Genomic DNA, 21,749 nt, shown 5'->3' with positions numbered 1-21,749 from the left:
ATCAGCTAACTTGAACAACTCCCACAGAGAACAATTAAAAATGCTGGATAAAATATTTACATTACATTTTGTTAAAATTCATTTCTGAGCTGATAAGTCAAGGAATGCTTAGAGGCCCAAAGTGAAGTGAAGGTTGAAACTCAGAAAGACAAGTCAATACTCAACGTAGGATTGCTCTGGGACATGTGCTGAACTCTGGTGTTCTTGAGCTTCCATTTGGATGGCCTCATGGGATGTAGATGACAGGAGACAAAAGAGGGCATCTAATGGTAGGTGCTGGTGTAGCTAGAACCTTATAGACCTGGACCCACATTGTAGCAGTGAACTAGGAAAAATCCCAAACAAAACAACTCCTTTGATTAAGGGGTTAGTGTGGAAGAAGGAAGTAAAATCTCCTTCTTGAAAATTCATGATCACAAGATGGCTCTCGGTATAGGCTTGAAACAAATACTGCCTGTGTGGTCTGACAAAACCTCACACAATGATCCTAGGACAGTGGTGCCCCCAGGTGCCCAGAGAAGCAAATGCAGGTCCTCTGAAGATTCCCATATATAACATTCCAAGAAGCATGAGACTGTAGTGAAGAAAAATCATAACATATATTAAGAAAATAAGACATTATAAGTGGAGACAGCAGAAAAATAGGCAACAGAATCAGGTCCACAAAGAATTTAGATATTGGAAATGAGTATGATTAATATGTTTAAAGAAATAAAAGAAGGAATTAAAATATGAATTAGGAGCTAGATGCTATTTAAAATAAGACTTGAAAAAACAACTAGAGTTTCAAAATAAACAGCAGATTAAACACAATTGAAGAAAGACAGTGAATTGGAAGACATATCTGAATAAATTGTCTAGGACAGAGGGGTTTAAAAATATGGAGGATAGAGTGAGGAGGCATATTAGAATGATGTATCTGTTGAGACTGTATTTCAAGAACAGGGACAAAATAAAGAATTCTTCAGATAAACAAGAATTTGTTCAGACCTCCATTAAAGGAATATAAGGGATATACTTCAGGTGGAAGGAAAATGACCCCAGATGAAATGTCTGAGAGGCAAGAGAAATGTGAACAAAGTAATTAGTAAATGCATAGATAACTAAATGAACATGGACGGCATGTAACAGTAATAATGTCTAACTTGTCTGTTAAAGAAACTAAAATAATGGTAGAATTAGAATGTGAGTCAGGAAAGATAGAGTCAAATTGTTCCCAAGTTCTTATGTGGTTCAGGAGGAAGGCACAGATAATTCTTAACTTTAGATTTTTGTAAGAATGCACATTAACATTTCTAGAGTAATCACTAGAAGAATAAAAGATAAAAAACTTTAGTAGAATGGAAATATAGAATGAAAAAAATAAATTCAAAAAATTTAAAAAGTAAGAAAAACTAGAAAAGGAAAAAACAAGATGAGTAATGCATAAAATAAGTGGTGGAAATAAATCCAAACATTTCAGTGATTAAACTAAATATAAATAGACTGAACTCTCCAGTTAATAAATACAGATTTTCACTTGGGGTTAAAAAAATCCAGCTATATCCTTTTGTAAGAGACACCCCTAAAGGTTAAGAACACAGAAAGGTGGACAATAAAAAGGAAAGATATGCTAGACAAATTCTAGCCAAAAGGAAGCTGATATGGCTCAATTAATATCTGATCAAATAGAATTTAAAGCATGGTCAAATATTGGAGATAAAGAGAGTAAATACATGATGATCAAGTTATTTACTGGAAAAATAAAAAGTTCTCAGCTTGTATGTACCTAATAACATAACCTAAAAAATGTAAAGCAAAACTCAGCAGAACTGCTTGGAAAAAGTGATCCATCCACAATTGGTGGAAGATATTGGTGCTCCTTTCTGTGGTTGATTGACTAAGCAGGCAAAAAAATTAGCAAAGGAAGGAGCAAAGGTGCTCCGCCTCTCTTCTTTTCTGGCACAGCAAAGTCCAAACTGGAACTAGTCCTTGCCCTGAGGGCCAGGAGGTCTGATAGTACGCTTTGGCAGCTGCTGTCCTAAGGGCAGAGGTACTAGGCGCTTTCTCAGCACTTTCTTGTGGCAATCATCCCTTCCTCACCTAATTCAGACCCACATGAAAAAGCCAGTTTGCTCATCCTGGCTCTTTCTGCCTGGGCCTCTAGGATGACCGATTCTTACTTTACCATAGGGCACAGATGATTCGAAGGTAGGTGATCCTAAACCCCATTCTGATCTTTCCAGCTGTTGCCACATTGCATTAAAAGTGTCCATAGTGATGAGACATAGTGGTGGGAAGTGGGGAGGGGAGGGTCATTCTGCAACCATCTCTACTCAGTGGAAACACAGATGCTGTTACACATATGGAATCTTAAAAAGATTTTAATTAGTCATTTATGCCAAGTTCACAGTGATAGTTCCACAGTGATAGTATCCCAACTGTTCAGAATTGAGGGTGGTGGTCAAGAGTCAAGCATGGACTTCCAGTTCTGGCAACATGTGGCACTGAGGTGACACAGACACGTACTTTCCCGTCCTCCCTACTTCTCTCCATACACATAGGAATGCTGGATAAAATATAACATCCCCATGTAAAGACAGAGGAAAACTTGAAAGGGAAGGAAGAGGAATAAAATAAAAACAAAGGGAAGAGGAAGTGCTTGTAACCAAGAGTAAAATAAAAACCAAAGCTGTAAATGCAAGAGTTGCTGTAGTGGGGCTGGCCTGGTGGCTGAGTGGTTAAGTTCGCGCGCTCCGCTGCAGGTGGCCCAGTGTTTCGTTGGTTCGAATCCTGGGCGCGGCTCATCAAACCACGCTGAGGCAGCGTCCCACATGCCACAACTAGAAGGACCCACAACAAAGAATATACAACTATGTATGGGGGTGCTTTGGGGAGAAAAAGGAAAAAAAAAATCTTTTAAAAAAAAAAGAAAAAAAAGAGTTGCTGTAGTGTGGTACTCCTAGTTCCCAGATGCTCAGCGGGTGGCATGGAACAGTTCCGTGAATATAAATGCTGTCTGATCACAGTCAATTGTCAGTCAATTAGATATGTAAATCTGGCTTTTATTAGGAAAGAGTGGAGCTTAGCTCAACCTAATGCTCAGCCTTAGAATATACTTGAGGAGTTGGAGGTTGAGAGCGCAATAAAATGTTGGGCTCTTTTCTAAGCTTTATCTTGGCCTCATACCTTCATCAAGCCATCCCCAGACCTCCTCCAGCAGCTCCAAGCCCCCAATTATCACTTGGGTTTAAGCGTTTACCTTAGACACCAATTAGTGAAGTGATTGTATTAAACTTGCCATCATCAATGCTTTGGAGAATACCTTGCATTTTGGCCCAACTGGTTAGGAAATTGGTAAGTCAGAAGTTAACTCTGCATGGTCAAAGAACCAAGACAACTTTAAGATTGTCATTTTAAGGCACTCTCACAAAGCTGTACAACTCTGTAATTTTAAAAAATCAAAACTGGCCTCTTTTCCATTTAGGTGACCAGCCACATGGAGGAAGTACTTCCAGGCTTCTCCTCATCTTGAAGTATTATAAGCTTGTGGGCGTGAAATATAGCTGGTTACCTCTCCCTTTGGTTCTGACTCTCTAGTCGCAAATGGAGCACCATCTGAAATGTTTGACGTAGAACATTCTGAGGAACCGGAAATGATGAAATCACTTTGAATTCAACAGTAGAACAACAGGCCATTTAATACAGCCTTGAAACCTTGTGGCTCATTTTGCCTGGTGTAACACAATTGTTAGGCTTGCCTTCCAGATTCCTTGATAATGTAAACTAGCAAATTAAGACTTACCTTGAAAATAACCACATGCTATTCTACAATAGAGGTAGAATATTCCAAGAGTAGAACAAATAGAGGTAGTAACATTTTGCCATCTGGCAAAGCCACTAGGCCAGATGGATTCACTATGACTTCTCTCAAGTATTTAATCAGACCTTACTGGAACACATGACTGGCATATTTAATTATCCTAAATTAACAGGACTTCTGCCAAATATAGCCCTCCATGCTTGAGTCATGCTCCTTGCTTAAAGAAGGAAAAAGAGATGGATAGCTTCAGAAAGCTGGGTTTCAAGTAGACCCCTTTCATTAGTGAAACTTCTTATTACCAGATTGTTGTGTTACAGTCTTAAGGCAGTATTTCTCCTTTTTCAAAGAATGAATTGTAAGACTAGCCATGCTGATCAAATCATTTTATCAATAACAATTAAATTTGATGAAAACATCTGGGAGTTGATAAATATGATATAGTTATCAGGCATCCCTTCCTGCTTCCTGCCTGTGGAAGACTTCTAAACCACCATATATTATCTTTTTTTTGCATAAGTTAATCAATTTTTATTTCTCTGTAAGTATTTTTTTTGTTTTTCTTTTTTAAATTTTTATATTTGTAGCAAAGCAATATTAACACACAAATAAAAAATTACAGAAGGCTTTATAATAAAAAACTTTCCCTGCCCCGCCCTTTCCCATCTGCAATCCACTCTCCCAAGGAACACTTTTAATTCTTATGACTCTTCTTTCTGATGGTTACCTCCACGTCTCAAAACAAAATGATTAATTGCTGTTTCTCGATTTATCCATTTTAGATATGATTGACTTCCTTTTAAAATACATGAGGATGTAGCTTACATATACTGTTCTTACATCACTTCCCTTCTCCTTCCCAAAGGGTGATTTAATTATTTTTAATTCCGTTAAGATTTACCTTTGTAGCTTTAAGTTATATTTTTATATCTTTATTTTTTGGGTCATCAACTATAGACAGTATCTCTTGGCTCCCAACTTTGCAGGATGAAGATATTAGTGACATGAATATTCTACTGAAGGCTCCAGGATTCTTTCACTCAGTATGTTTTTGAGATTCATCCAAGCTGCTGTGTATGTCAGTAGTTCATTCCTTTTTATTCCTGAGAACAATTCCATTGTATGAATATAAATAGTTCATTTATCCATTCACCTGTTGATGGACATTTGAGTTATTTCCAGTTTTTGGCTATTTATAAATAAAGTTGCTATGAACATTTTTATATGTCTTCATTTAGACATATTCTTTTCTTTCTCTTGGATAAATATCTAGGAGTGGAATGGCTAGGTCATATGGTTGATGTATGTTTAACTTTATCAGAAACTGCCAAACTACTTTCCTAAGTGATTTATCATTTTACATCCCATCAGCCGTGGATGTGCATTCCCGCTGTTCTGCATCCTCAGCGACACTTGGTATGGTCAGTCTTTTTCATTTTAGTTGTCTTTGACAATGTTCAAGTCTTTTAGCCATATTTTAAGTTGGGTTGTCTTCTTACTATTAAATGGTAAGCATTCTTTATATATTCTGGGTACAAGTTCTTTGTGAATTTTCTTAACCATTCTATGATTTGACTTTTCATTTTCCTAATGGTGCCCTTCAAAGAACAGAAGTTTTAATTTTGAAGTCCAACTTATCAATTTTTTTTTTTTATGGCTCATGGTTTTTCTTTCTTCTCTAAGAAACTATTGTCTTTCAAAGGTCACAAAGGTTTTGTCGTGTGTTTTTTCTGTCAGTTGTATGGTTTTAGCTCTTACAGTTAGATCTCTGGTCATTTAAGATAATTTTTGTGAATGATGAGATGTAGTTGTTGAGGTAGTTTTTTCCATATGGAAGTCCAATTGTTCCAGCACTATTTATTGAAAGAATTATCCTTTCCCCTTGAGTCATCTTAACATCTTTGTTAGAAATCAATTGACCATATAAGTGTGAGTCTGTTTCTGGACTCAATTCTGTTCCAGCAATCTATATGTCTATCCTTATTCCAACACTCTACTGTCGTAATTCTGACTCCTTTAAAAGGGCTTCACACAGAACTTCCCCTTCTATTAACATTTTACTTGGATTTATTGATTTCAATAGTTGAGTCCAGATTCCCTCACTGTCAATCATGACTGGATTAGATTTCCCATCCTCTTACCTAGGATACTTTCTCCTTAGGATGACTTCTTTAGATAACAAATCCTGTCCATTTCACGTGGTTTTTACCAGTTTAACTCTCAGAGGGTAGTCTTATTTTTAAATTTTGGAGGTTAGTTCACAATAGCTCTCTATGTACTTGAGTTTTCCTGGCTTAGAATGTTAATCCTTAGGCATGAGGAGTAGATTTCACATGTTTGTTTTGAGCAGATCCTATCACATGGCAGTTAATTAGTAATAACCACCTCTATAGTGGTCACTGTGTTTTAAGCACTACTGTTTTAATCATTGCTTTAGGACTTATTAAATCCTCACAATAATACCTACCTTCTTTCCGGTAGGTACTGTTATTATTCTCATTTTATGGATGAAAAACTGAGGCACAGAGAGGTTGAGATGAAGGTGATTTGTGAGAAACTGTTGTATACCAGTAAGTAGAGGAGATATGCTTCAGTGATGTACTGATAACAGTTTAACAACAAGCTCTCCAAGAGAAAAAATGTATACATACATGTTCATAAGTTTGTTATAAATTTTACTGATATAAATGTGTTGCACACAATTTACAAAATAATAATAAAGTATATAATACACTTTATTGTAAATTCCATATAGGCAATCAATTCTCATAGAATGCATTCATTGATTTTTTTGCTGAACTCTTGTATCTATGGCCAACCTGTAGTTGCACTTCAGCCATGATTTGACAAAATCAGATGATGAATAAATGCTTGATTACTAGCTGGTTCAGAAAAGAAGTCTCTCACATCGTTGATAAATAGGGATAGTTCTGAATGTTTGGTGATATTAATAAGAAAAATGAAACAACAAAGACATACATCAGAACTTTAATCATTTGCCACTGATGTGAGTGACTTCTTTGTTGAACTGGATACTACTTTTTGAATATTTTCTCAATTTTTTGTGTTATTCACACTGTAACAGCTACAGACCTGACACGCTTTTAAGTTTATTCTGCATTATTGACATTTTATCCTTCTATGTCTTAAGTCTAGATAGTCAACAAAATGATAAATTAAGCCCTGATTTGTAGCGTTTTTGATTTCCATGATGTAAATACTCCCACTATGGCTGATTTCAAACCACTAATGTGACATCATTGAGAACAGAGTTGGAAAGACATGTGCAGCTGCACATTGTTCTATAATATTTCTACCGTACAGATAGGATAGCAATTAATAACCTCAAGACTATAGTTAATAGGAAATTGTAGTAAAATAATTAAGAAGTGATGAGTTTTAGTATGTATTACCCTTGTTTTTAATATAATTTATTTAGTTGTTAGTTTATATAATTTAATTTTTAATGGCAGGCATGTTTAACAACTCATTCAGAGAACTGCTAAAATTTAACAATCAGTTCTTGCTGGTCAGTCCAAGCTGGTTCCAGCATGCCACTGCAGACTTTGATCCCAGGCAGGCAAACCGCTATGCTCTTAACCGCTCTTTTATGTGATATTGCTAGGATATAGTTCCATACCGATATAGGTATGGCAACACTCAGCATGCAAGATATGTTGCATTTCTTTATTTTTCCAAATCGCATTAATTCTCATTAGATGCACCACTCATCAAGTTGCTGAGAAGTCCAATTTGAGTGACCACTGCTCAACCATGGATTACACAGGTACCCTGGGGCTTGCACAGTTCAGGAACGTAGCAATGGACCCTGGTGGTCTGTCCACATTGCCATCACTTCCGTTTGTCTTGCCCACACCCGCCTGCAAGGCAGGGCCCTCTGCATGCTTTCAGATCCAATCACAGTCCCAGTGGTGGTACTCCAGTGCAAAGTGTGGCTCTGGGTACAAGGACTGGAGCACAGCCATCCCCTTCTGAGGCCTCACTACCTCCAGCCCACTCTTTTCAAAAAAGCCTTTGTTCCTCACAGGAGAACATCCACTGAGGTTAGGCCACTCCCTCTTCAGCCCAGAAAGCAGCAGCCTCCCCCTCTGCCCTCAAACAGTCCAGCCTAATCACTCTGATGCACTTATGCCTCCAACATCGGAAAAGTTCTCTCAGGGTTATCTTCAGGGAAGGGAGGGAGAAGGCTGTCACTCTTTCCCGGTGAGACTATTGAAAAAAAAGATACTAAGGTATAAAGTTATTACTGAGAGAATCACTGAAGCAGCCTGGGCAACAATGAAATGAGGCTTTAAAGTCAGAATCATGAACGTTTTTTAAATGCTGCATTTGGAACATGTACTCAGATATAATTTTTTGCCTTCAAGAATCAAGAATGATTAGTGCTGATTAGTGTTTTCTGTTTAACCATATAAGCAAAGCTATCTCTTTCCACAGCCCTATTAATTCTCATCTTCTCCCCACACAACATACTTGCAAATCTTCCTGATCTCATCTGACATCAGAAAGACATGCTTTTGCCCTCCTGGCGTGCTGGAGAAACAAATCAATTCCTTCTCCTACATAGCGTGATGAAAGTCCTTCTCTGCAGTGCTTTCTATTGCTATGGCAACAGAAGATGGGATTTCCCAATGGAACTAGATTTATATATACACAAAGAAAAGCAGTTCTTTAAAAGCTGGATCCCTTTTTTGTTGCCGTGTATACAGTACAATGAGTGCAATAAACTGAGGACCAAGGGAAAAATAGAATGACACCAAACCTTTTTATGTGGGTATGGAATGAGACCTCCAATGTATCGAGATCCTCAGTGAAAGGGAGTCAATTTTAAAAATTTTATTATTGTGACATTGCTGAAGTAACTATAATAATTTGCAGAATTTGAAAAGTGCAAATTTTCTTAGAAAAGCAAAGAGATGGATTTATGGACCCTCAAATACCAGATAGACTTAAAATATAAGTAAGTAGTGTCAATGCTTCTGGTCACAGAAAGACTCACAATAGTAGGATGTGGTAAAGAAGACGATGAGAAGCCCAGAGTGGCACAGATATTTTGTGTAATGGTGGTACTTTCCACTTTGGTAATTTTCTCCATGGAAGGACACAATACTTGGTCATTTCTGATGAAATCTTATCGGAAGGAATTCAAGGGGTCATAATTCTTTCCATCATGGCCCCTTAATAGGATAAGGGGACCTCCCCTCCCTTAATCTGTTAGTTGGTCTAAAGACATTACTGTAGGGTAGCTTCTGAGACTCAGGGCACTTCTGTGGAAGGAGCAAAGAGCAGTTTTGAAGTATGCAGCAGGGGGTGGATTTGGTCTTATATGAAGAAAAAATATATATACCTGTCATTTAAATGCTACTCAACTAAAATTCCAAAAGATGTTTTGGGATTAGATGAAAGCAGATCCTGCTCAACATGACTTTTCATGGAATTCTTGAGTTCCTAAATGCAGAGATGTGGAAAAAAGGGAATAGATACCTTGATGGTAGCTTTAACCTTCCTTATTAAATAAACGCTTCTGCAGCTGCACCATTACTGATACCTTATATTATGCTCTTGCAAATCCAGTGATTAAAATTTGTAGGGTCTCCCCCCCCCAAGGTTTAAAAACTGCTGTTGAAATGATATGACAAATTTAAAATAAAAGTAAATGCCACTTGGCTGTGTTCTAAAAGATACATGGATACTGTCATTCTGTTACCCGGGTGAAAGGAGTTCTGGGAAGCTGATGGGAAAGTAATAAATGGCAAAGTGAATAAAGGCTGTTCTCTGTTCTTCCTGTTCTTGACGTGGACATGGATAAATAGGAACATTATGAGTCATTTTAAGCAATCATTTTGCATGCAAGCCAGAGAAGTGAGGTCAGAGACTCAGCTTTATAAGGAGAAATAGTTAACTTTGTTAATGTATTCAAATGGCAAAGGAGGAACCTGGATCAATGAGGTATCATGGGCTGGGAAGAGGTGACTTTACAGCATAAAGGAACTTCTAGCCAAAAAAAAAAAAATTTCTAGTGTAGACTTTTTAATAAATATGATAAATTTATGAGCTTTAGTATGAAGGAAAAGAACAATAATAACCAGAGTAAAAATCCTTCATAATGGGATGTTTTTGGGTCATACTGCTAATTGAGTAACTTAGACAATGATAAATTATTCTGAAGCCCTCTCTAAAGATTTGTTGAAAGCTGTCTATTTCATTTCCCCCCTCATTCAAGGAACTGAGAAAAGTCAGAAATCATGAAATTATAGTAAGAACGACAGCCTGGAACAGCAAATGTTTTTTATTCTGGGTGCTTGAGAACCCCAGGATCTACCAAGTGTCTCAAGCATTTTTAAATAGAAGCTATGATCACAGCAAAAGAGTGTTCATTTATATCTCTTGAAAATGTCTCTGGCCATTGGGGGAAATATGCTCATTCCTCTTCATTTTCCAGTTCCTAGCTGGAACCAGTTGCCTATGGCAGGGGGGAGAGGAAACAGGGCAGCCAGTGTTGTTGGCATCATTGGCTCCCTCTTCAGCAGCACTCTGTCAGTGCTTGCTCTGCCATGTGATGTTCCAGGAACTGTGTATAGAGTGATGGAAACAGCCCCTGCCCCCACAAAGCGTACAGTCCAGTCAAATCCTCTTCTTCATAGCCTTTAGGACTCCACACGTGGTGCTAACCTGAGGAGTCTCCTTGGTTTTCCCACTAAAACTGGGGGGAATTAAGGCCATTTTTTTCCCAGGATCAGACTCATAGGCTTCAAACTCTCATGCTGTCAGGCTCTGTGAGTTATAAACCCAGTTGTCCAAGCAAAAAACATCTGTCAGCTTTGACAGGCTCAAGCTTTTCCCTAGCCTCAAACATCCCAAACCTTTCTCTCTCTCTCTCTTTCTCTTAAATATCACTTGACTCAGCCTCTGCGTCCCTTGTGTCCTTGTCTTACCTCACTCTCTCTCACTTAGTCCCTAACTGCCTTCCTGCCTCCTCTCCTAACACCCCTCACCCATCTGCCCTTCCCACTGTGCTTCTCTGCTGCTAGGGTTACCTTCCTAAAATATGAAACTATTCATGTTTTATCCTGCTAATAATTGTCAGGGGGCCCTAACTTCCTGGCATGCTTAAAAGGCTGCCCTGGCCGGCCTGACCCATCTCATTTCCTGCTGTTCCCTGCAAGACTTTAACTGTGGACATTGTCTTTTTACATGGATGCCTTTTGCACCTTGTCTTTCATATGAACTCATATCATCCCTAAAATCCTGGGTAGCCAGTCTCTCCATCCTCCATCTGTCTATGTCATTGTGTGTATATATATAGAGAGAGACATTTTGTTATTATTTGTTTACATGTCTGTCCTTCCTCTTAAGGTGGGCTTCTTGAAAGAGGGGCAATGTATTTTCTGTTTATGTATCTATAATGCTGTACCTGACATTTCACAATGAGCTAAAATATACCAGTTTGTCATAGGGTTTTCACAGACTGCTTCCATCCACTTAGTTTAATGAGACAAATATGGCACTCCATAGTCTACTTGCAATTTTCTAGGACATCTAGATACCATCAAATACCGGAGATATTCCAGCAAAATCGAGATTGAGAGGGTCCTTTAATATCTTATTGGTCATCACTCACCAATCTGAATACTAAAGAGTTCTATAACCTTAAAAAGTTTTAAAGCCTCTAGCATTCACCTATTGTGCAAAAGGTGTTATCTTTTAATATTACTCCTTATAAAGATTTCTGAGGATATATATTCCAGCAAGCACTTGTTAGATGGCCGACTCAGATCTGGGGCACCCAGTTGTTTCTCATCCCAGGACTCCTCTGCTCGCCCAGGTAGTACTCCCGAGATCCTGTGACATCAAGTTTCCTCTTGGGACAGTGGTTGCGGCAGCAGCAGCACCTGGGGCCTGATTCGGCCATCCTCCGCACCACCCCTGATGCTCAGTGCCTCCCAACCCATCCTCTCCCAGCCTCTCCATCTGGACCCGCACTCACTCCCCACTACACAGCTGAAGCCACAGAGCACTCCCTGTGGACTCCAACTACACCCTCTTCATCTAAAAAGAAAAACAAAAACCTGATGAAGCACTTGGCCTTGACGATGTGAGAATGCAAGTGGAGCGGACCTCCAGCTTTGGAGGCAGCACCGGAACTGAGGACTGTGGTGGGGGTCGTTGGGAACTCCTGGGAAGACAGGCTGCTCTCCTGCACCAGGGTACAGGGGCCTGAGAGGGCCGGTACTCAGGGATCCTATGCAAAAGATGACTCTAGGTTTGTTGGGAGAACAGTGGAATGAGGGCCACTGTGACAGCCTACGGAGCTTTGTGGCTGCAGAATTTGGGGACCCCACATGGAGCCAGGGGAAAAGCTGACAATAGTTTGTTTTTGAAAGGCCCACTTTATCCACAGAGACATTATGGTTGTCACAATGCAAAGAGACAGATATATTGGTTGTATCTATCTGATGCCAGTTACACAAATGATGATGATAATGAAACGTATTGAGTGCTTACTCTGTGTCTGGTACTGTGCTAAATGGTCTATATTCTTTATGTTATCTGTTTTTATATAGTATCTCAATTTTATAGATGAGGAACCTGAGGCAAAAGAGATCAGGTAATATGTCCAAAGGCCCAGGGGTAGTAAGGGGCAGCCAATAGAGCATATGCTCTTATTAAATCATGCTGAACTTTGAAAAGGAAAAAAAATTCTACTTCTGTTAACTGTAAATAGATGCTGAAATTGGAAAGAAAAAACCCCTCCTTTTGTTATCATGGAAACAGAGTCATCTGCTAGTTTTTCATATAGGTAATGTGCTATTTTTTGTTTTTTAAAATTCCCAACACCTATTTTTATAAAGGCATAACTTGTTTACACAATGAATTTAAAACATTTGAGTAATTTCTCATCTAGGAAGAATAACATTTCTTCCTCTTGACTGCTACAGACTCCTTGAAATTCTAGTTGGTATTTGACAAAGTTTTATTTTGATTGGACTACAGAGGAAAAATGCTACATGAACCACAAGCATAGTAATTTGTAGTTCTCTTTGTGTCACAGCAATTTTTGTAAAATAGAAATTTTCGTTTAACATACACAATCTATGGCAACAGACACAGAAACAGCACTTGACTCTGGGACCCCCTCCATGCTTTGAAATCCTAATGGTATCCAGAGCTTCTGCAAGCAGACTTACTTAATTCTGAGAAGCGCACTTCCTCCTAGCTACAGCATTTTTTCTTCCAAATTAAAGTCAAAAGCTAACTTGAAAACTGAGTAATATTTTCAAAATCAGTAAGTAAATATCATGACATGAAGCAATTATAGGACCATATATAAGATATTTTAATCATAGAATTATGATCATAGTAGTGTCTGGTTTCAAAGTAACCAAGTGCCTAAGATCAGATGAAATTATTGTTAAACCTGTGCTAAGCCTGTCTTTGCCAAAGTTGAACAGTTTTATTTAGACCAATTGGGTAATTAATTACTTGGGGGACAGTTTAGACTCAGAGATCTCTTGACATTATCTTCTTAGATGATTAAGTGAGAAATAAATGTGGCTAAAAGATGATCAATGTTTTTCTTAACTTTTTTCAGTTGGAGGATGTGAAAAGAGGTCTTTTTGTTTTTCAGCCTTGCCTTACACCCAGATAAAACTCTTGTTGCAACTGGCCAAGTTGGGAAGGAGCCATATATATGTATATGGGATTCCTATAATGTCCAGACTGTGTCTATTCTTAAAGATGTCCATACACATGGAGTTGCCTGCCTGGCTTTCGACTCAGATGGACAGGTGTGTATCTTTTTCTGTTTCTCTTTTCTTTAATAACTTCTCACAAGTCACCTAGAATTATAGAGCCTACAGGCTCAAAGTCTATCAACGCTTGCTGTCTCCTCTTGGCAGCCTCCTAGAATCCTCAACTGTTTGATCCTTTTCCAAGCTTGGGCACTGACACTCAGCCCTGGATAGGCCTCAGTTTTGGTTCCCCAAGTCTCACGATCTGGTTAAAAAGTTTCCAGAAAGGAAGTCATGATAGGGTCCATCATGACTCAGCAATTCCCCTTTGTCTTCCATTGTTAGCTTCCTATTTGGAATAAGGATTGGACCAAACCTTTTTCACAGACCTCAAACCCTGAGCATCTCCTTGGTTCCCCTTGCTTTCAGAAGATAACATCACCTCCTAATAATTCACTGAGAAGATTCTCTTGGACTCTTTACCTTGAGGTCACTTCTAACTCCTTCTCCCTACCCACTCTCCCCAGTTCAAGCCGTGACTGATTCGTGTGTACTTATTAGTTTCTTCATAGCAACTCTAACATTCATCTTCTCCTTCCCATTCTTCTGCCACCATGCATGACAGTTTATGTAACCTCTTAACTGGTCTCCACACAATTTTTTGCTAATACATTTCACCAACTGAAAAAGGTGTCTGTGCATTGTTTAAAAACAACAAAAGCTGGAAGTACCCACGAATGAAGTCCTTGCTACGTAGCTGGGCATTCTAGGCTAACCAACTTTTCTAGCCTTCACTATCCCCTTGCAGTCAAATTGGACAAGTCAACAAGATTACTCTATGACACCTGCACTTTGGCACCTGTGGACCCGTTCTCATGCTGTCCTCTCTACCTCAAGTGCCTGACTTAACCTATTTGCTCCTTAAAGTGACTCATTCTTCCAAGACACTTCAAAGGGCTTCATGACGTCTTCCCAGTTCCCCCAACAATGTTCCTCTCTTTCTTTTGACTTCCAGCAACAGTCGGCAGAAAAGACTTGTTAATGTGTTATAGATATCAATTATATCTCATAAAAAATATGTTATAGAACAGGGAGTAGAAACTAGGAGGATCATTCCTGGCTTCCACTGCATTCACCTCCTTGCTAAGGCTGTGCCTTTTCCCCACAGCCTTCTCCATGTTCCTAGGCTACCTTCCTCTGTCTCTTTCACCCTCCGTATTTCTGCCAGTTAATTCCTTCAATACAATTTTTTGTGAATCTCAGAGTTAATTCTGTAAGTTCGTGGCATGGAAAGACCTGTGAAATTGTTCATAAAAGTTTGACCAAACTGAGAGTTCACCGGAAGTTCAGTGGATTTTAAGACTTGATCTGGTTTAAGTCACTTTTTAAGCAATTAACATTTACTTGGTGTTTTCTGTTATTTTGAGAGAGTAGTGATCATTAACTGTTCATTTTTCTTTCTATAACTAGATTCACTACGTATGTAGACTCCTGATATATACATTTTTGATTTTGCTATTCTGTAATCTCATCCAATTTAGTCAGGATAATGCATATATTCCATTGTATATTCACATCTAAAGAGAAATAGCTGGATAGTGACATTTGTGCAGACTTGTAGTTATTGAGTTCCTGACTAAATTGAATGAGTGTGTCAGAGTGAAGAAGCAAGTACAAGTGTACATTATGCTTAGATGTGTACTTATATGCACATTCTCTAATTTGATTTTGTTTTTCTAGCAAACATTCTTTTTCAAAATTTGTTCTGAAGCATCGCAAGAAAAATGTTATGTGGCAGAGGGAAATCCAGCTTTAATTTTTAGGTCTTTGTCCAATTATTTTGTGTTAGAATCCTAGCTATTCTCTCTTAGGTTCCATTTTGAAGGGTGAAGGTATGGACTGCATGGCACTTAACTGTCAATTGAGAAAAATAACCTCCTATTTGTTTGCCATGGTGAATTTCATGGCTTGTTGATGCCTGTTGCTTCAGGTCAGCCTTATTCCCTGGACAGTGTTCACTGGAATCGAGTGATATTTAGAAAATAACAAATGGCCCTTCACTTCACAAGCAACAAAAGGCAATAGAAATGTTTTCAGGTAGCTGTGGGGCCTCTCACTACAAAGGAACAAAATAGATTTCTTTTGTTTTTTTCTCAATCAAGAAATGTGGGTTTTACTTTAGTGTCCATGTGTATGTTAACTGCTTTTTCTATTTTTTTTAAAAAAGCTGAATGGAATTCACCTACTTCAAATTTCTGTATATGGACCAAAATACAACCGTGTGTTATAATCATTGCTGGAACCCTAAATTAAAAATCACAACAAAGACCCCCTTTTCTTAAGGGCACATTTTAAAACCTCCAGCTATATAATTTTTGTACTAAATATTCCTAATGGAAGCCATCTTTAGTGAAGACACCTGAGTAATCCCTGCATAACAAAATATGTATACATTTAGCCACACATGGCTGTCTATCATTCTGTCATATGTCATACATATGCACACACATATACACACACACACACACACACACACTCAGATGTACTCGGTGAAATGCATAAGCTCAGATACTCTTAAGCTTGGGTAGTACTATGTTTTTAAAACCCTTTGACTTACATTATTTCACTGATCCACACAACAGTCCTACTAGGTAGACAGACAAATATTTTATACTCATTTTACAGATGAGAAAACTGAAATTTAAGGAGATTAATTAGTTTTCCAGGGGCTGGCTACTCTCAAAGTCAAAAAAAGAGCCAAATCTACTTGCTCCCAGTCCAGACCTCTATCTGTTACACAGTGCTGTTTTCTTAGAGGTGGTGTGCTGCTGGAATCTGATTTTGGTGTTCCTAACACTGGACACTTTTGATTTTGTGTATACTTGTATGTGTTGAATTTTCTTTTCCCTTTGAGGACAAGTTCTGATCTGAACCCAAAGAATTTAGACTGAGAGATGAAGTACCAGATTACTTTTATTAAAATTATGTATCCTTCTTAATCACTTTCAATGTTTATGAAATTATGAAAATTAAGAAGAATGAAAATAAGGTTTACTTCTGAGATTTCTTCTCTATGCGTTTGTTAAACCCTTTAATTTTAGAAGTTTGGTCATACTTTTAGACTATAGAATCCTAGACTCTCTTAAATCTCGCACTAAGATCTTAAATGTAAAAATCTGAATACTGCCTTCAAGTTCTGTTCCTGTGATTTCCACTGATTAACCAGAGACTTCATCAGACTTTGCATGTTTCCTATGCTTAAGAAGGACAAATGAGTTGTAGTTTTCAGGTTTTTGAAATTTCAGGATGTGTTAATGGAAGTCATCTACTGTGATATCTTTAGTTTTTGCTTTAAGATGGATTTTGAGAAATCATTTTTTTCATGAGAAGTTCAATGCTTGGCCCATAGTAGGTAATCAATAACCATTTGTTGAAAGAAGGCGTGGATAATAGGAAATCTTCCCATCATTTTCAGCTACTAAATATGGTTCTTATTCTTAGCGTTTAGCCTCTGTGGGATTGGATGCCAAAAACACAGTCTGCATTTGGGACTGGAGGAAGGGAAAACTTCTGGCCTCAGCCACCGGCCACTCTGATCGGGTAAGAAGAACTTGTTGGATCAAGCCATGCAGATTTCATAACTGGGGGGCAATTGTGATATAGCTTCTCATAGTTGTAATATTTTTAAAAGTAAATTTGCCACTTGTAAATTTTTCCTACACATTGAACTTTAAAAACTTACTGTTTTTAAAAATTAATTTCTGATTAATAGCTATGTTGGCATGAGCTCTTCTGGTGGTCAGATGCTTTATTTAAATTGTTAGTGCTTTTCATAGGTGAAGCAAATTTTTGATACTATCATTTAGCTTCTTCATAAAGCCAAAATAGAATTGAATTTGAAATTATATGTAAAATTTAGATGTATTCATTAGGCGATGGAAATCGTTGTTAGAAAATAATATTCACAAAATGTTTACAAGTGTATGCATTTGAATTTCAAATGAATGTAGTGACAATTTTGTGATTCTTTGTTATATTTGAAACATCGAATGTAAACTGTGGCTTGCTTATCATACATACTGAAGTCAGTGTGATCCGATATGATAATTCCATGTAGTCAGAGCTGGCAAGATAGGAAATGAAGATGACATATGCATTAACTGGTTAGAAATCTATTTCTCCAGCGTCTTGCATAATTAAAAAAATTTGCCTACTTTATTGTCTTGATTTTCTAATTAAGAAAAATGAATTTACATGACTGTCTTACATTGATTCCTAGTTGTTTTGTATTTCTGCACAATGTAAGTGTCCATGTAGAATGAGGCTCTAATTAAATATTACGTTCACTGTCTCTTGCTTAATGTGAACTCTAAAAAAATTTTATGTGAATGGTACATTCAAGTAGGGAGAATTGTGGTTTAAGGGGACCCCATAGTTGTTGCTGCACATTTGGACTCATTGTACTTGAGAATTAAATCCTCAGAAAGTCTGGGAGTGACCAGCAATGGAACTATTGTGTTGGAAGAGGCCTGGCACCGCTCTGTCCCAATGGCTCCCACCCCTGGCTACACACGAGAATCCTCTAGGCAGATTTTACATCATAATGATGCTCAAGTTCTACCCCCCAGGTTTCTATATTAACTTATTAGTATTTAACTGGTATTAAGTTAATATTGAATGAACAGGTTAAAAATATATGCAGTGCTTACATTTTGGATATTACTGTTTCTGCTTATGCTGTGATCCCATTATGTCTTATAAAGTAAGTTGAATTGGACTGGATCGATAGGTGAATTTCTTACTGCTTTGTTAGTATATTGTACCCTTTCCTGTTAGAAGTAGATTGTAAAAAGTGCAATGCTTCTCTAGTGAGAACTCTGTGATTTTAAAAGCCTAGAATGTTTTAATGAAATACTGTTCTTTTAGAACACTGTTCTCCTAGAGCCCATAATTTGTATCACACATAGTTTTTCTCTTTATAACTGATGCCAGGATGAATTATTATTGGCTGCTTATGGGCAAATGATTATCTTTAAGATATTTTCGTGGCTAAATACTTAATCCCTAGCACTCATTTGTATGAGTGCTTCATAGCCTGCGAAATGATCCTACATACATTATCCTAATTGACATGGTAACTGAGTGGATTTTGAGAACTGGGTTAAGGTTAGAGATACTAAGACTTAGCTGAGCTCGCATAGCTAGAATGGGTACTTAGACCACATGCTCCTTCTTCAGTGCTCGTGCTGAGGTCCATAATTCCTCCTTCCTACCTAACAGAAGATTATTGGTCCTCCTTCTCTCTCTGATGATTAGTCCATATTGCTCCTTCCTATGTGATGAGAAATTAGCAGCCTAAGCTCTTTCTCTTTCTAGACTCTAGCCCTGACATCTGGTCCTTCTGTCTATTAGAGATGCACAGAGTGTGGTCCATGGACCACTTGCATCAGAATCTCCTGGGACCTGTTTACAAAGGCATGTGCCTGGACCCGTTTTCAGACCCACTAAATCAGAATCTCTCAGGTGGGCTGGGGGAATATGCACTTTAAACAATTGCCACAGGTAATTTGACCCTCAGTGTTGACAGAGAGTCTTCTCTTCCCTGGTCCCCAAGTGGAAATATACATGCAAACTGTCTGGTAGCTTTTCTTAAGGAAAAGTTGTGTTAGCGGATGTTTTCAGTTCATTGGAGAACTGAAAATATAATGGTATTTTGGGTGAGATTAAAATGATGGCCTAAAGGACTATTTTGGGTGGGCTAAGTTAGTGCCAGATAAATGCCTCTACCTTAGTTTAGGAATATCAACTTCTGTGATTACTAAAAACTGTGGGCAACATTGAATTGTAATTGACTATTAAACATTTTCCTACTTAAAATGAAGCATTTTATAATTCTTTTCATTTTATTGTAAAGCTATCACAAAAGTATTTTATTAGCATTGTGGAGAGCTATAGAAAATTTGATAAAAAAATTATCCTAAATCATCACAATTTATTTACCCCAGATGGACAAAGTTAAAAATATGACATCCGTTTGTTCTCAATGATTGCGGTTATTATCTCTCTTTTCAGGCCTAAGGTAAGTAGACATGAGGTGATAAAATCATCCCCAGAACCAATCCTGCATTTTCCAGTCTGTGTAGGTAGCATTGTGTTCTAAGTGTTAAGATAGAGTCTTGGCAATTGGACTGATATCTGAAAGAAGGCCAAAACACGTAAATGACCAACATGTCAACTTTTAATTTTTTTAAACAGATTTTTGATATTTCCTGGGATCCATATCAGCCAAACAGAGTGGTTAGCTGTGGAGTAAAACATATAAAGGTAAAGTAGTGTTTTTATAAATTTTTGGTACCTTGGATGAAAATAATTTTAGGTGTTTTATATATATATAATTTGGTTTTGAGAAACTGCTTGATTTTACATATTTTTCCTTAAATTTAGAGCCTTCTTACTTGCTTCTCTGATCTTGAAGCAAGCTAACATCAGCTGATGGGGCTCTCTTTCAGAAATGCAATGTAGAGACAGTGAAGTGAAGTGCTCAACAGGTAGCTGAAAAGGGAACTTTATGTTAATTAAATACTAAACAGAAGACTCATAATACTTCTGGGATTGCATATTTTAAAACAGTTCTGATTTTAATTTGTGAATTAAGTTTTCACATTATGATGAATGTTTACACATATTGCATGATTTCTTCTCTCAGAAGAAAGATGCCATGTTGTGTTGGGCCTAGGTAATAGAGGGATACATGGTACAAACCTACCTGGGCCATTGGTTTCTAAATGCCTCTGTCTGCCTCCAGACTGCACAGCCTGAAAGACTGTTAGTGGCCCAGGACCTACCTCTGCCTATTTGCTTCTTTCTATTTTGTTACACAGGTAGCAAAATTAACACCATCAACATCATTTGCTCCGTCATAGCAACAGTTTCTCCTGGACCCTGGGATATGGCCCAGGATCTTCTGTATAGGTTTATAGATAATATAAATTAGAGTCTACCAATAAGAGTATAAGGATTACTTGCTTGGATAGAGCATGTGTGGATCTCTGTGGGTACAAAAATGCTGTATTTCTGTACGAACAGAGAGAGATCTATATTCTTCCAAAAACTCCTCCTGTTTCCGAGTTCTTTTATTCTTCTTTTAGTCTAGTTTTTCCTGATCTTTCCCATTGTTCCTTCTTAATGGTTAGAAAGGAACAGATGGTAAAATGCTCAGAAACAAATTTAACAAGAAATATGCAAGACTTATTTAAAGAATATTACAAAACTTTACAGAGGAAGATAAAAGAAGACTTGAACAAATGGAGAGACAACCTTGATTCTGGACATGAAGTCTAAAAATTATAAATGCATCATTTCTTTCCAAGTTAATTTATATTTAGTATGAGTTCAATTACAATCTCTAAATTTTGTTGTTACCTGATAACATTTCCCTTTAAGTTATTCTAAGTTAATCTGGAAGAACAAAAGAACGAGAATAACCGAGAACTTTGGAATAAAAAAGAATAATGAAGAGGAATTTGCACTACTATTTACTAAAGCATATTAAGAAATTACAATAATTAAAATGGTATAAGAACAGGATATGTATGAATAAACAACAACAAAACAAAGCTGAGAAATAGACCTTAATGTGGATGACAATTAAGAATATAATAATTGTATTTCCAACAAGTGGGCTGTAGGACAATTTGTTATCTATTTATTTGGGGGGAAAAGTTAAAAATTATTACTTCATACCATACACTAAAATAAATTCTTTATGAATTAAAGAGCTGGATGTTAACAAAAAACTAAAATAACTAGAGGAATATATAAGTAAATGTTTAACTGCTCTCAAGTTGGAGAAAGTCCTTTCTAAATGTAAAAGCAAAGTAAGAAACTATAAAGGATAATATTATAGACTCAACTATATAAATATTAAAGTGTTCTGTCTACTTACACCCTACCCCCAAGAAACAAGAGACCAAGGCCGGCCCTGTGGCCCACTAGTTGAGTTCGCCCGCTCTGCTTCGGCGGCCCAGGGTTTCGCTGGTTTGGATCCTGGGTGCGGACATGGCACCATTCGTCGGGCCACACTGAGGCGGCGTCCCACATGCCATAACCAGAAGGACCCACAGCTAAAATATACAACTATGTACTGGGGGGATTTGGGGAGAAAAAGCAGAAAGGGAAAAAAAAAAAGAAACAAGAGG

General features: G+C 37.6%; 1 protein-coding gene across 5 annotated transcripts in view; it reads left to right on the top strand.

The window, feature by feature from the left end:
• The window catches only part of EML6 (EMAP like 6), a 279,876-nt gene that overhangs the window by 79,656 nt on the left and 178,471 nt on the right, over positions 1–21,749 (top strand). For all 5 annotated transcript variants that reach the window (XR_011526070.1, XR_011526071.1, XM_070572641.1 and 2 more), the window contains exons 2-4: positions 13,449–13,608; positions 17,053–17,151; positions 19,807–19,875. Coding sequence is in view for 3 of the 5 variants with exons in the window: in XM_070572641.1 (XP_070428742.1) it covers positions 13,449–13,608; positions 17,053–17,151; positions 19,807–19,875 (328 nt within the window). In the remaining 2 variants the exon portion in view is untranslated. The remainder of the gene's footprint in view (positions 1–13,448; positions 13,609–17,052; positions 17,152–19,806; positions 19,876–21,749) is intronic.

This window comes from Equus przewalskii, chromosome 14, assembly GCF_037783145.1.
Source record: "Equus przewalskii isolate Varuska chromosome 14, EquPr2, whole genome shotgun sequence".
In the NCBI taxonomy this organism is placed as follows: Eukaryota; Metazoa; Chordata; class Mammalia; order Perissodactyla; family Equidae; genus Equus; species Equus przewalskii.
This window is presented reverse-complemented; position numbering and strand designations above follow the sequence as displayed.